Source organism: Aquila chrysaetos, chromosome 15 (genome assembly GCF_900496995.4).
Source record: "Aquila chrysaetos chrysaetos chromosome 15, bAquChr1.4, whole genome shotgun sequence".
Classification (NCBI taxonomy): Eukaryota; Metazoa; Chordata; class Aves; order Accipitriformes; family Accipitridae; genus Aquila; species Aquila chrysaetos.
The window spans coordinates 443,655-458,427 of NC_044018.1; the positions used below are offsets into that span (position 1 = coordinate 443,655).

At 66.6% G+C, this 14,773-nt stretch overlaps 2 protein-coding genes across 10 annotated transcripts in view; both read right to left on the reverse strand.

The window, feature by feature from the left end:
* Positions 1-1,052: 1,052 nt before the first annotated feature.
* LOC115350904 (translation initiation factor IF-2-like) lies at positions 1,053-2,020 on the reverse strand. 2 transcript variants are annotated; one of them, XM_041128769.1, is made up of 2 exons: positions 1,858-2,020; positions 1,053-1,826 (listed from the first exon to the last, which is right to left on the reverse strand). In XM_041128769.1, exons 1-2 carry the CDS (start codon positions 2,018-2,020, stop codon positions 1,072-1,074), a joined length of 918 nt encoding a protein of 305 aa, XP_040984703.1. In that variant the 3' UTR covers positions 1,053-1,071. The 2 variants fall into 2 exon arrangements, with proteins under 2 accessions (XP_040984703.1, XP_029892842.1); XM_030036982.2 differs by having other exon boundaries at positions 1,053-1,571; positions 1,603-2,020.
* The window catches only part of DNMT3A (DNA methyltransferase 3 alpha), a 49,934-nt gene continuing 36,213 nt past the window's right edge, over positions 1,053-14,773 (reverse strand). For 7 of the 8 annotated variants that reach the window (XM_030036975.2, XM_041128768.1, XM_041128767.1 and 4 more), the window contains 17 exons: positions 11,467-11,679; positions 11,194-11,352; positions 10,997-11,104; positions 10,241-10,397; positions 9,910-10,059; positions 9,584-9,628; positions 8,876-8,955; positions 8,576-8,688; positions 7,420-7,603; positions 7,238-7,322; positions 6,716-6,861; positions 6,356-6,446; positions 6,121-6,269; positions 5,920-6,005; positions 5,289-5,358; positions 4,908-5,026; positions 1,053-4,780 (listed from right to left, as the gene is read on the reverse strand). In XM_030036975.2, coding sequence (XP_029892835.1) covers positions 4,639-4,780; positions 4,908-5,026; positions 5,289-5,358; positions 5,920-6,005; positions 6,121-6,269; positions 6,356-6,446; positions 6,716-6,861; positions 7,238-7,322; positions 7,420-7,603; positions 8,576-8,688; positions 8,876-8,955; positions 9,584-9,628; positions 9,910-10,059; positions 10,241-10,397; positions 10,997-11,104; positions 11,194-11,352; positions 11,467-11,679 — 2,097 coding nt within the window. In that variant the 3' untranslated portion in view covers positions 1,053-4,638. The remainder of the gene's footprint in view (positions 4,781-4,907; positions 5,027-5,288; positions 5,359-5,919; positions 6,006-6,120; positions 6,270-6,355; positions 6,447-6,715; positions 6,862-7,237; positions 7,323-7,419; positions 7,604-8,575; positions 8,689-8,875; positions 8,956-9,583; positions 9,629-9,909; positions 10,060-10,240; positions 10,398-10,996; positions 11,105-11,193; positions 11,353-11,466; positions 11,680-14,773) is intronic. The other variant, XM_041128763.1, reaches the window with a different exon arrangement.

Genomic DNA, 14,773 nt, shown 5'->3' on the forward strand with positions numbered 1-14,773 from the left:
CTCGTAATCGCTGGGACCACACCAACTGCTGGAACCCCACTGGGACCCCATCATCCGCTGGGACCCCGCCACCCACTGGGACCCAACCACCTGTGCTAGGACCCCTCCACCCCCCACCAGGACCCCTCTGCCCACCAGGACACCTCCCCCACCCCCCCACGCCGGGATGCCGAGAGGACATAGACCACAGGACCGCAGGGAGGGTTGTTTTTTTTTTTTTTTTTCTCTTTTTTTTTTCCTCTTTTTTTCTTTTTTTTTTTTTTGCACAAAAACAGTACATTTATTCAAGTGTTCTCCAGCACAAGTACATTAGAAAGGAGCTCGTCTGTATTATACTCTTCTGGGCACCAAAGAAAAAAAAAAAAGGAGGATGGGATGGAAGCGGAACGGACAGACTTTCTACATCTGCTGCACGCATTGACCTTTAATTAGTTCAGAACAGCTATGTCACGAGCAATACTTACACAGATACAACAGAGTGCCGGGCAAGCCCCGCGGGCCAGAACCATACGGTGAAATGCACAGTATTCAGCGGCAATAAATAGAGAAGCGACCCTAAAAAAACAAACCAACAAAAAACAAAAAGGAACGAACCGAGAAAGAGAAAAGTAGAAAATAAAACGGGGTGGGGGGGGGAAGAGCAGCTGGGGACGCTGGGCCGGAGCGGCCGCGGCGGCGCCGCCGGCACTGCCGGGAATGTGGCGGTCGGGCGCGGGCTGAGCCAAATCATAGGAGAGGAGGGTACCGAACTCTACGCGTTTATTCCTCGGTATGAGTACATGATTCCCCACAAATAGTTAAGCGTCAGCTACTTCAATGTCTAGGCTAAAACACATGAAATCTCTTGTTTAGTTTTCAAGTACAAAGTTAAAATGCCTTTTTGTTTTTTGTTTTTTTTTTTTAATAATAATATATAAGAGTAAAATAATAGTGCTCTTTGAAACTCCACTACAAGAAAACAAAACAAACAGTCATTGTCCAGACAGCAGACTTAATTTAACAATATATATTTTTAATAAAATGTTTTAGCACCGTGTTTGTCACCTACTCCCTCGGCGGATCTTAAGGAATTTAGGCTTTTTTTTTTGTTTTTACTGTTTCATCTAGGGCTGTGCAACAAAATTTGTCTGTTTGTTTTAAAAAAAGATGTGAGTCGGGTACGTTAAAAACTGAACTCTTTCCCCAGGCGTCCCCACGGTCCCCACCACCGCCGGCGGCTGCCGCGGAGCTGCCGACGTGCCCCCGGCACCACCGAGCCGAGCCCGGCGCCGCCCTGGCGCCTTTCCAGTTGTGCCGCGACGGGAACCTGCTTCCCGCTGGCACCGGCTCCGGCACCGGCTCCGGCACCGGCCTGGGCGTCCCAGCTGCGGGCGCCCGGGGCAGGTGCAGGAACCGCCTGGGACGTGCCAACGCCGCACCAGGCCGGCACACCGTGCTGCAGAGCCGGCTGGGACCTGGCCCGTGAAAGGCGCCGCGGGGCTGAGAGGGTCCCAGGGAAGCGCTGCGGCGCTGCGCCAGGCCAGTGCGGCGTGGCGGGGCCCGCCGGGACCCCCCAAACCCTGCTGCAGGGCCGCGCCAGGCTCCCAGCCGGCGCTGCAGGGTCGTGCAGGGCCCGCAAACGGTGCTGCAGGGCCCTACAAGGCTCACCAAGGGTGCTGCACGGCTGTGCAGGATTTGCACCTGGTGCTGCAGGGCCGTGTAGCGCTTGCACCCGGCGCTGCAAGGCCATGCAGGACTTGCAAACGGTGCTGCAGGACTGTGCAGCACTAGCACCCAGCGCTGCGGGGCCATGCAGGACCAGCACCCAGCACTGCAGGGCCACACAAGACTCGCGCCCAGTGCTGCAGTGCCACGCAGGACCTGCAAACAGCGCTGCAGGGCCATGAAGCACTTGCACCCGGTGCTGTGGGCCATGCAGGACCTGCAGACAGCGCTGCAGGGCAGTGCAGGACCCACAGCTGGTGCTGCAGAGCCGTGCAGGACCTGCGAGCGGTGCTGCAGGGCCATGCAAGACTCGCATGTGATGTTGCGGGGCCGTGCAGGACCTGCACCCAGCGCTGCAGGGCCACGTAGCACTTGCACCCGGTGCTGCGGGCCACGCAGGACCTGCAGACAGTGCTGCAGGGCCGTGCAAGGCTCGCGCCCAGCGCTGCCGCAGCAGGCGGGACTCGCGCGCGGTGCAGCAGTCCTGTGCCAGACTTGCCCCGGCGCTGCAGGGCAGCGCGGGATCCGGCCCCGGGACCAAGCCGGAGCCCACAGCCACGGCTCAGCACCGGGGCCGGGGGGGCCGCGTCCCGCCTCGCCTCCTTTACCACCTGGCAAAGCTGGGCCCCGCGGTGCCCCCCACTGCGGCTGCCCTGCGCCCGCTCAGCTCCCCGCGCCGCCCACACCAACAAGAGGGGCCTCCGAAACCCCGGTAGCACCAGGCGCGGTAGGGAGGTGGGGGGGGCCCCGGAGCCGCCCCCCGCCTGCCCCCGCCACTGTCGGTCCCAGCACCTCTCAGCACCTCTCAGCACCCCGGGGCCACCGGCGCGGCTCGCTGCCAATTAGCCAGCACCCCGCACCGAGCGGGCCGGCGGCCCCTGCCCGCACGCGGACCCCCGGCACCTTTCACAGTTAGAGAAGAGACGGCAACGGGCCGGAGACCCTCGTGAGCCTCCCCCGCGCCGTAGCACCAGTCCCTGCCCCCGCCGGAGCCCCTCCGCTCCAGCACCGGGCACAGGATCCGGCCACCCCAGCGGGCACCGGGGATGTGGGGCAATGCCCCCGCACCGAGCCGGACCCACCGACCTCCTGCGGCACCCACAGCTGCCAGACAAGTAGCACCATCCACAGCAATGCCAGCACCTGCCCGCGTCCTGCCTGCACACTGCCTGCACGCACCACGGCTCCCCTCCACGCCGCCAACGCCGTTGCAGCACCCGGCCCCCTGTGGCCGGGGCTGCCTGCCCTCGACACCGACACCGACACCACTGCTTCTGCGGCATCCCCGCGCCCACCGTGCACCTCTCGGGCACCCATCACCCCGGAAAGGGGGCACGGGGCCACCCCCGGCACGGGGCACCGACAGGACACAGTTGCTCCAAACCCACGCTCGGACAGAGGAGTGATGCCCCGAGCCGCCCGGTGCACAAGGCGACGCCGCGGGCAGCACCGAGGTCCCATCCCGGCTCACCGGGGCATCGCCCTCCTGCCCGACCAGCCCGGCCCCGCGGATGTTAGCACCAGGGTCCGGGGACCCACAGCCGTCCCCGTCCCGCGCCAGAAGCGCCCCAGCCACGCTCCGGCACCGCTCCGTCCCACGCTCGCTCCCTGCCTGCCTCCCGCTCTGCCCGCGTCCCTGCCGGCGCGACACCGCCACAGCTTTCGGCAAGAGCCCGATTCACAGCACCCGTGCCCCGTGCCGGCCCGGCAGGCAGCACCTGCGGGCAGGAGCAGGCAGGAACACCCCGCCGCTGCCGCCGGGTCGGGGAGGGGGGACAACCAGCACCGGCCTGGCCGGGGACGCCACGTACGCAGAAGAGCACCAGTACGTTTGTGCGCGTCACAGGCAGGGCGGGCAGCGCGGGCAGGGCCGGGCAGGGCAGGGCGGCCACCGCCGTCGCCGAGGGAGGCGCTTCCTTTTAGGACAGAAAAAGGTTATTGCATGACTCGGGATGGAGACGCTTCCTGCCCGGGCCGCCGCCCCGGCCCCCTCCCGCGCCGCTCGCTCGGAAAGGCCCGGCACGTAAGGCAACATGGAAGCTGATGTCTCGACTCACCCCGCTGTTTAAAAGCACCATTATGAAGTCAGGTTGTACAGTAGTAACAGTACCTTTTATATATATATATATCTATATCTCATATCTATCATATATATATAAACTGTAAACAAGAGGTAACAGCGGCTTCTAGAATTTGCTTTCTTCAAGGTTTCCCGTGTGGTAGGCACCCAAAATACTGTAGAAAAGGTGTGTGTTGTGGTGTGTGTGTTCTCGGCTTCCCTGCCAGTTGGGTTGGCTCCATATCACCAGTGAACGGTGCTGGTGGAAAAGAGTGAGGCTCAGTCGCTGGGCGTTGCGGAGCCGGCCGAGCGCCTCCCTGCCGCTTCGCGCTCCCTCCAAGCTTGCCGGGCCGGCGGCCGGGGCCACGAGCTCGGCACACGCTCGGCGCAGACGGAGCGGGTCTCCTTCGCCTCCGCCTCTCCCGGCTGGGGTTTCCCGCTGCCGTTTCCCCTCCTCCGAGAGCAGAGCTGGCGACGGCGTCTCGTCTCGCCCGCTGCTCCGAGAAGCAGAAACCAAACCAACAGAAAAACCCAGCCAGAAAAGAGCGGAAAATTAAAAGGTTACCCAAAAAAAAAATGGTTTTGGTTTTTTGTTTGTTTTTTTTTTCGTTTCGTTTTTGTTTTTTTTTTGTCGTTTTCGTTGGTTTTTTTTGTGGTTTTTTTTTTTAAATAGGCTAAAAGCTGAACATTGGAAATTCAGGAGAGGACACCGAACCCTTTCGCTCGGGGAGACGTGTGCTGGGTTCCCGTCGGGCTGCGAAATCCCGTCTCTTTTCTGGGTGCTGACTCTTCTCTCATTCCGTGTTTTCACTTCTCTTGGCGTGGATGGTTTTGTTTCTGACTCGCTCCGTGTCACCAGTTCCTGTCTGTCTCTCTTAAACGCAGGCAAAGTATTCCTTCAGGGGAGCAAAGAGATGGCGGATCACCGGCACGCTCCAGGATCTGCCGAGCAGTCTCTGCCGGGCCAGGCGGCTCATGTTGGACACGTCTGTGTAATGCACTGGGAAGCCGAAGACCCTGTGGGGACACAGGGAGGGGACGGGGAGCGGGGTCAGAGGGGTGCTGGCCCCGAGGGACGCGGCGCTACCGGCCCACCCCTGGCGCACGCGAAGCCCCGCGGCGAGCCCTCGGCCGGCCGTGGTACCTCTCCATCTCCGTGCACCACAGGATGTCCTCCTTCTCGTTCATGAAGACGGGGAAATGCTGGTCCTTGCCCTGCTTGATGGAGTTGGAGCGAGTGGTGATAGTTCGCACTTTGCTGAACTGCAAGAGGTACAGGCTCGTCATGCCGGGGGGGTGCGGGATGGAGCCCCCCCCCCGGCGTGCTGGCTGGGCAGGCAGGGTGGTCACAGGCAGGGTGACTCCCATCCCGGGGTACCGGTGCTGCTGCCATGTCCCCCCTCCACCCCGACAGGACCACTCCCCAAAAGGTGTGGGACTGCCAGGGACGACTGCCGGACCCCACCGCCCCCTCGGCCACACCGTCCCCGCTCCCACTGGCTGCATCCCACGTGCCGGGGCTGACCTTTGCTATCCTGCCGTGCTCCAGGCACTCCTGCAGCTCCAGCTTATCGTTGACTGTGGACGCGAGTGGCCTGGGGAAGAGAGACAGGGTGGGCACCACATTCCCATGTCCCCAGGCCAGCACCTGCGTGGGCACAGGGCAGCTCTCCACCTGGGGTTTGGGGGGGGGGCCAAGGCTGTTTTGGGGGGGGCTGTGGCAGGCAATGGTGAGAAGGAGCCGATCCCCGTGGGAGCCTGCCTGTGGCCACCAGCTGTGTGCCACCATGACCCTCGTCCGGGAGGGACACGGAGGGCAGCTCCATGCCACCCCACCAGCACAAGGGAGCAAGGACAGGACTGACCTCTGTGGGGGCCACTGCTCTGGGCTTTAGGGGTGTGCTGTCACTCAGTGCCACTTTGTGAGCCCCCCACTCTCGCCCAGCACTGACTGGGGTCAGGGGACCCCCAGAGCCACATCCAGGCCAGGGGAGGACCCAGGGGACCGGCCCTTTCCGCAGCCCCCGGCAGCACCCTCCCTCCCGGTGCCGGACCAGGGGCTGCCGGCCGCCCCAGCCCCACAGCGGGCAGGGTGACAGGCAGGCAGCAGCCGTAGGCTGGCTGCAGCGGTGCAGCTCCGGGGCACTCTCACCAACCTGTTCATCCCGGGAAGGTTCCCCCAGAAGTACCGTGCCCTGTGTGCTGCAGACACTTCTTTGGCATCAATCATGACGGGGTTGGACTGCGAGAAGGGCGAGAGGTGAGAAGTCAGCAGGGCTCGGCAGCCCGCCGTGGGGGCAAGATACTCAGGGTCCCCGGGGCCGCGTTCCAGAGGGTGGCGATCCCCTGGCACTCACCTCCAGGAATCGCGAGATGTCCCTCTTGTCGCTCACCCCCATGGCCACCACGTTCTCAAAGAGCCAGAAGAAGGGCCGATCGTCGCCCTCCTTGGGCCGGGCTTCGTGGAGCAGGCGGTAAAACTCGAAGAAAAGCCGCCCAGTGCCCTCTGGGCAAGAGAGGAGAGAGGGGCCGGTGTCAGTGGCGGGGGGCTGGTGGTGGGGGTCAGCCCCAGCCCCGCAGGGAGACACCTACCATAGAGCCCCTTCCTGGCCGGGTTGACGATGGAGAGGTCATTGCAGGGGCTCCCCCCGATCACCAGGTCGAAGGGGCCCCACTCCTGTATCTGCAAGAGGGAGAGCCCCCGGTGAGCCGGGCGGAGGACGCTGCCGCCTGCTTGGGGGACGGTGTGCCCGCCGGGGGGGGGACGCCTGGACACACAGTGGGGTTGGATGGTGGCTGAGCTCCCCGGCAGGATGGTGAGGCTGTGCTGGTGAAGCCCAGCACGTGGGGAGATGCAGGACAAGGGACCAGTCCCGTCTTGGGGAGACAGGAGCGCTTTGGGGGGGACACAGGGAGGGGGGAGCCACGGGGGGACCGGTGGGCAGGACGTACGTGTTTCTGGGTGACATTTCGGACGTCCCCGACGTACATGATCTTGCCCTGGTGCCTCACCATGCCCACGGTGATGGAGTCCTCGCACACCTCGGAGGCGATGTAGCGGTCCACCTGGATGCCCAGGTCCTTCAGCACCAGCAGGCCTGCGGGGAGCGGGGCTGGGGTGGGCGGCATGACAACAACGCCCCCCCCCCTCCCCGTCCCACCCCAGCAGCACCATCATCCCCGTGCCATCCCTCTGCCCTGTCCCCCACCAGCGTGGACCCCCCAGGGCCTGGGGCAGAGGAGACGGTGTGGACTGCCCATGGGAATACCCCGCCGGGGGTCCCACAGGTGGCACAGGTCTGTCCACCCACCGCTGACACCCCGATGGGTGCGGGACCCCCCCACCCCGAGGCCAGACAGTTGTGGGGTGCAGGCAGGCTGCTCACCCCACTCCCTTCTACCCCCGACACCGGTCCCAAACACACCCAAGGGAGGGTCCCCCTGGGGGCTGCCAGGCCGGGGACCCCCACCCACCTGTGGCGATGCCGTCGAAGAGCGAGAGCACCCGGATGGGCTTCCTCTTCTCGGCCGGCACCGGCGGGTACACTTTCGGCGGGTCCTGAAAGCCATGGGTGGGGGTCAGGTGGGGAGGGGGAACATGGGAGGCGGCAGGGAGCCCGTCTGGGGCCAGGGGGTCCTTCTGCAGGGGCACTCACAAACTCCTGGTCGTGGTTGTTGGCGAAGAACATCTGGAGGCGCGAGGGCCAGTCCTCCCGCCGCCGCAGCAGCCCGTAGACGCCCTTATGGCCGCACATGTAGCAGTTCCAGGGGTCCTCCTTGATGGCCGCCTGGGCCGCCCCCGGGCCCACCAGCAGGTCCACGCACTCCACGCAGAAGCACCTGGGAGAGCCGGGAGCCAGTGTCAGTGGCGGGGCTGGGTCCGGTGCCCCTGGCAGCATCCCCGCTGTGGGATGCTGGGGGGTGAGTGCAGGCAGCGGTGGGGGGACGGCATCCCCGGCATGGCGCGCTGTCTCAGCCAGCTGCGCTGCCCCAGCGGGACTAAGGCCAGGCTGCGGCCACATCCCTCGAAGGCCAGTGGCAGGGAGGCACGCCGGGACCTGCCGTGCGGGGACCTGCCGCGCTGCCCCAACCTCCGCCAGCCCCATGCAAAGACCCGCAGGTGGTACTTGTGGCATCATCGAAACCTCCCAGCCCCACACCAGGACTGGCATCACCAAAACCTCCCCATCCCCATGTCAGGACTGGGGCATCACCAAAGCCCCACACCGGGACTGTGGTGCCACCAAAACCTCCCAGTCCCTTGCCAGGACTGGGGCACCACCAAAACCTCCCCAGCCCCGTACCGAGACTGGGGCATCACCAAAATGCCCCAGCCCTAAACCAGGACTGGCATCACCAAATTCCCGTGCCAGGACTGGGGCACCACCAAAACCTCCCCTGCTCCACATCAGACTGTAGAATCACCAAAACCTCCCCAGTCCCATACCGAGACTATGGCATCACCAAAACTTCCCAGCCCCATGCTGGGACTGGGACATTGCCACAACATCCCCCAGCCCCTCACCAGGGGCAGGGCATCACCAAAACCTCCCCAGCCTCATGCCAGGACTGAGGCATCACCAAAATGCCCCACTGGGACTGTGGCACCACCAAAACCTCCCAGTCCCATACTGAGACTGGCATCACCAAAATGTCCCAGCCCCACACCAGGACTGGCATCACCAAAACCCCACGGCAGGACCGTGGCATTCCCAAAACCTCTCTATCCCCATGCCAGGACTGCAGCATCACTGAAACCTCCCGGCATCACCGAAACCTCCCCAGCCCCGTGTCGAGATGGCAGCCCCTGACCTGCAGCAGTTGTTGTTGCCGCACATGAGCACCTCGCGGCCACCGCAGCAGATGGTGCAGTAGGACTGGTAGCCATCGTCGTCGTACTGGTATGCACACTCCAAGAAGCAGTTCTGGGGGAGAGCCAAGGTGTGAGCGCGGTGCGGCACGGCCCGAGCCCTGTGCCGGGATGCTGCTGCGAGGGCACCGGGGCAGCTCCTGGCAGAGCGGCCTGGCAGGCAGACCTCCGGGACAGGGCGTTTGGGGGGACCCAGCTGTGCCCGCTTGCCTGGCACTGGGGCTGCCTGTGCCACGCCGTACCTTGCAGTTTTGGCACATTCCTCCAATAAATAGAGGGTGCTCCAAGGTCACGTTGAGGCTCCCGCAGGAGATGCAGATGTCTGGGGACAGGAGGGGAGACGTTAGCCCCAGTCTCTGCCACCCCCTGGCACCCCGGATCAGGGCAAGCCCAGCACATGGGGAGCAGCCTGACCCCAAGCCACGTCTTGCTGCCACCCCCAGCAAACGCTCACCCCCGTGTCCGGGTCACACCAGCTTCACCCCCCTGAGCCAGGGAGCGGCAGAGCCCAACCCCAAACTGCTGGTGCCACTGGGACAGCCACTGCGGTATGATGGGGACCAATCCTGGGGACAGCGTAGCAGGGCTCCCACCGCCTCCCCGTCCCCATCCTGGCCCCCGACAGCCCCCCCCCTGCTAGCCCTGCCTTGCTCCATGCCCAGGCTCAGCCCTTCCTGTGCTGGTGACCCCAGCCCCGTGCAGCGTCCCAAGGGTCCCCACCACCGTCCGGGGCAGTCCACTGTCATGGCTGCTGCTGTCCCTGCTGCCAGCCAGGCTGAGGGATGGGACAAGCCTGTCCTCTGGCCTTCCCTGCCCCTCCGAGCCCCCTCTGCCTGCCAGCTCTACAGTCAGAATTGGTGCCTGGCCGAGGAGGGACCCTCCACCCTGTCCCTGTCCCCGGGGAGCAGGATGTGTCCCAGCCCCAGAGCTGGGCACTGCCCCACACTCACCTTCGATGTTCCTGCATTTCTGCCGGACCTCGTAAACGAGCCGCTCTGGGGAGGGAGAGAGGCGTCAGGGCACTGGCCCTGCCCCAGCCAGGTCCCCTCTGCACAGCCCCCGCAGGGGGTGAAGGCAGGGGACCCGCGGGAGGGAAGGTCCCCGATGGAGAGGGGGACCTGGCCCAGAGCAGCTTTTGCCCCACAGCTCCCCCCCAGGGTGAGCACGGCCCTCCTGGCACCAGGACAAAGACCTGGCAGGGTCACAGCTGAGAAAAACCCGCGGAGGGTGGGTGGGTGGGCGGGCGCAGGGGCATCCCCAGCCCCCCGGGCAGTACCTCGGGTGCGTTCGTCGATGATCTCCTTGACCTTGGGCTTCTCTGTTGTGCTTTTCCTGGGTTTTTTGGCGGGTGGGGGCGGTGCGTAGGCGGCTGCTTCTGGCTCTACCCACATCTCCGTGTAAACTTCTTTGTAGGGGTTTCGCTCCTCTGCAAGGGGCACGTGGGGTCCCGTCAGTGGGGTCCCGACGGCCCTGCGCGCCCGCAGGGGGACCTGCCCGCCCCACGGCGCTTCCTCTGCCCAAGCCCACACCACCCCGGTGACGCCGGAGCCAATGGCCGAGTGTCCTGGGGGACACTCGCCAAGGCCACTCAGCCTCCCCCGACTCACCTTCGGGGGGCTCCAGGCCCTTGGGGCCAGAGGGCTGGAAGCCGCCCAGGGCCCACTCGATCATCTGCTTGTTCTGGATCTCCACCACCTTGGAGGTGTCCGTCTCGTCGTTTTCGGGGCACGCCGGGAAGATCTTCCCTGCTCTGCTGCTCGCCACCTGCCAGGGGAGCCGCAGGCCCGGCCATCACCCACCCACCCACCCTGCTGAGGGGGTCCCCATCCTCAGACCCCTGCCCCAGCTGCTCCAGACACTGCCCACTTTGCCCAGCCAGGCAGCCCCCAGCCCCAAAGGGACCTACACGGTCAGACTCCCCCACATTGCACCACAAGAAACCCCCAACACCTCCCAGCACTGGCAAGAGACCCCCAGAAAGCCAGGACCTCCCCAGCATCACCCCACAAGGACTTCAGCAACTCCCCAGAGACCTCAAACTCCCCTATAGCTTCCCCAGCAGACCTCCAGACACCCTTGGCTGGGACAAGAGATTCCCAGACACCCCCAAGATGTCGCTTACGGACTCCCCTAGATCCCCCAGCCTTTTAAGAGACACCCTGTGCCCCCCAGGACGCTGCTGGGTGCAAGAGGTGAGGCAGGGCCAGATCCTGGTGGGGCAGAGGGGCAGCTGCCTGCTCCCACACGCCCTGTCCGGGGCTGGCAGGACGGACCCTCTTGGGCACCCATGTCCCCCCAGCCTCCCGGTGCTGGGGCCGGTGCCACCCCACAGCCGGTGCTGGCCTGCAGCCGCCGGTGCTCACCTGCAACACCTCGTAGATGGCTTTGCGGTACATGGGCTGCTTGTTGTAGGTGGCCTGGTGGAAGGCGCTGGCGAAGGAGCTGAGCGGCAAGAGCTTCTCTACGCAGACCTGGGGGACGGGATGCGGCCGTGAGCCCGGGGGGGGGACGCCTGGCGACAGGGGGGCTGCCGGACCCCCACCTCATGGGTGCCACTTACCACTGAGAACTTGCCATCCCCGAACCACATCACCCAGCGGGTGCCCTCGGCCGCCCGGCTCCGGCCCGTCATCCACCAGGAGACGATGCGCCCGGGCCACCAGGAGAAGCCGCGCAGCTTGCCCCACACCAGCTCGCCGATACCGAAGCCCCGGCCATCCTGCGCCGCGAGGAGACGGGAGGAAGGTCAGAGGCCGGTGGAGAAGGGGTGCCCACATGCCTGGGGGGCAGCAGCCCCGCAAACCCCTCCATGCCGAGCCGGCTCTGCCCTCACCTCGTACTCAGGCTCGTCGTCGGCCGACTTGGAGGTGTTCTTGTCGACGGCGTCGGCCACCACTGGCTCAGGCGTGGTGGCCACGTTGGGCGAGGCAGGGTCAGTGGGCTGCTGCGAGGCGGGGGGGCTGGCCTCCTCCTCCTTCTGGGGCTCTGCCCGCGGCGTCTCCTCCACCACGTTCATCACGGCGATCACCTTTGCCTTCTTCTCCGCCTGGGAAGGGGACACACACCGGTCAGGGCAGAGCTGTGGGGCATCGCTCACCCGGTGCCCGGACATGTGGGCAGGGGCAGGCAGGGGTGGGCAGGGTGCCTTGGGCCAGCCTGGCTGGGTGGGGGGCGAGCTTGGCAGTGCCACCCAGACCCTGGTATGGGCCTAGCAGCCCCCCAGGGCAGTCCCCCAAAAGCCTCTCTGGGCAGCTGTGGACCCCTCAACCTGCACAGCCCTGCTGTCCCCAGCCACCACCCCCCTGCCCTGTCCCCGCAGGCTTGGGGTGCTCCCCTTAGTTCCCGTGCCTCAGTTTCCCTCTGCGGTCAGGAGGGGACAGCTTGGGGAGCATTGGCAAAGCTGCCGGGGGTGGCTCTGGGGGAAAAAGGTGGCAGCTGCCCCCCCGCCAAGGGGCTGCCCCTGCTCTGCACCCCCCCGGGGGACTGTCCGTGCTCCCAGCCTGGCTCCCCCAGGGGTACATCCCTCCAGGACACGGCCCTCGCCCCCCCAGCGATGCCAGCGGAGCGATGGCACCGGTGCTGGAGCCCTGCGCACCGTCCCACCCCCAACCCGGCCTGGGGTCTGGCCTGGCCCCCCCTGCCCAGCCTTGCTGCCATGCCAGGTCCCCTGTTCTGGCCCCCCCTCGACCCCTTCCCCTCCCCGAGGGCACAGCCCCCCAGGGCTTGTCCATGTCCCCTTGCCCCTGGCTCCTCTCTGCCCTGGAGCCCTCCCGGTCCCTCCTGACCCCCCCGGATCCCCCCCAGCGCCTGCCCCGGGGGTGCAGCTCCATTCCCAGAGCAGTCCCGCCAGCACCCTCCACCTCCGTCCCGGGGCGCAGCGCCGGGTCACCCGCTGCACCCATCCCGGGACACCCAGCACCCCCCGGACCCGTGTCACCCTTCTCCGGGTCGCCCGGTACCCCCCCACCCCGGACCACCTCCCCCCTCCCCGCCCCGCGGCCCTCCCCTGCCCGAGCACCCGCTGTCCCCGGGCCGAGCGTGCTGAACTGCGCTGGCCGGGCCGGGCCGGGCCACTAAGCCCAGCGGTGCAGTGAAGCGCCGGGCTCAGCCGAGCCGAGCCGAGCCGGGCCGTCCTCCCCGCGGTGGCCACCTACCCATGCGGGCTGGGCGCCGCGGCGGGCCGGACCGGGCCGAGCCGAGCCGAGCCGAACTGAGCCGAGCCAAGCCGGGCCGGACTGAGCCGAGCCGAGTCGAGTCGAGCCAAGCTGAGCCGGACTGAGCCGAGCCGGACTGAGCCGAGCCGAGCCGAGCGGAGCCGAGCCGAGCCGAGCCGGTCCGGTCCGGGCCGCGGGGGCAGGGCCGGCGGTTCTTTGTCTGGGATCCCCGGGTCACATGGTGCCTCCCGGCCCGGCTGGTTGGCTGCGGCGGGGAGGGGCCGCGCGGCGCCGAGGGGACAGCCCGGCTCGGCCCCCCCCCCGCCCGCGCCTCGGCCCGGCTCGGCTCCGCTCGGCGACTCACTCGGGTCGGCTCGGCGACTCACTCGGGTCGGCTCGGCTCCGCTCGGCTCAGTCCGGCTCGGCTCGGCCCCGCTCGGCTCTCTCACCGCGGCCCGCTCCCGCTCGGCTCGGCTCCGCTCCGGTGTCTCCCCGCGGTCCGGTCCCGTGCAGTCCCGGGCTCGGCTCCCCGGCCACCCCGGCACCTTCCGCCGCTCCCCAGGCCCGGACCCGGGGTCGGGCGGCAGCAGCGGGCTGGGCTGGGGCCGGGGGCGGGGGGTGTTGCTCCGCGCTCACCCGGGCCGGGGCCGCTCGGTACTCACCGGCCCGGCGGCAGCGATCCCGTCCGGGCTGGGCTGGGGCGGCCTCCCCGCCGCGGGGCCGCTCCGCGCCGCCTTTTGTCCGGGGGCCGCGGCCCCCCCGGCCCCTTTGTGCTGCAGAGCGGCGGGACGGGGCGGGGGGGGGGGGGGGGGGGGGCGGCGGCGGCGCCCCGGGGGGCCTCGCCCCGGCACGGCAGGAATCCGCCCCGGGGGGCTCCGGCCCTGCCGGCCCCCCCACACCCTACCCCCGCCGGCCCAGTTCGCCCCAGTGGCAGACCAGTTGGGGACTGGCTGGCCGCTACGGGCTGGCACCGGCCCCGCTGCACCAGTTCAGCCCAGTATGGACGCTGGTCTGGGACCCCATCGCCCAGTTCACCCATTGGCACACACCGACGCGGCACTGGTCTCGGACACCATCACCCAGTTCAGCCCAGACACAAATGGCACTGCTCTGGGACCCCATCACCCAGTTCACCCACTGGTACACACCGACACGGCACTGGTCTGGGACCACATCACCCTGTTCAGCACCAGACACATGGCACTGGTCTGCAACCACATCGTCCAGTTCAGCCCAGACACACACGGCACTGGTCTGGGACCCCATCGCCCAGTTCAGCCCATTGGCACACACCGACATGGCACTGGTCTGGGACCCCATCACCCAGTTCAACCCAGACCCACACAGCAGTGGTCTGGCACCACGTCACCCAGTTCAGCCCATCCACACACACCGATACTAGTACTGGCCTGGTCTGGACTCAGCTGTCCCACTTCAGGCCAGTCTGCAGCCCCAGCGGCACGCCGAGCCCGGGGCCACGGCAGACCGACACCAGGACCGACACCTGGGTTCACTGGGACAGGCTGCCCCTGCCAGCAGCTGCCGAGGCATTCGGGGGGGCAGGTCCTGTCCCCATCACCCCTGGCCCTGCAGAGGAGCTGCAGCCGCGTGGAGAGCTTGACACCCCAAAACACGTCCCCTACTGACTGCCTGCCCCACGGCACGTTCCCCAGCAGTGGGACGTGCCACGCACATCCCTGAAGAGCCAGATGTCCCAACACACGAGAGCCGGTGCACCCCAAAGCAGGTTCCCCCAACTCCGGACCCCCCAAGGCACAGTCCTGAGCACTCAGACACCCCCCCCAGCAGCCAGACGCCCCAAGAGATGTCCCCAGTGGTGGGCAGGACAAAGGCCAGGCAGGCGGCACGGCCAGCTGCGGCCACAGGGGCTTTGCTGGTGTCACGAGGATGAGGCGGCAGCACCAGCCACCCTGGCAGCAGCCTGTCACCCATGGGCTCCCCATGTCTTCCCCATCGCTGGCGGCA

What these genes read in the sequence shown, in the direction of transcription:
- LOC115350904 (XM_041128769.1), bottom strand. Translation starts at nt 2,020, where the DNA reads ATGCGAGTCTTGCATGGCCCTGCAGCACCGCTCGCAGGTCCTGCACGG. An exon ending in TGCAGCGCTGTTTGCAGGTC is followed by an intron (nt 1,827 to 1,857) that starts CTGCGTGGCACT and finishes TGGGCGCGAGTC; the next exon opens with TTGTGTGGCCCTGCAGTGCT.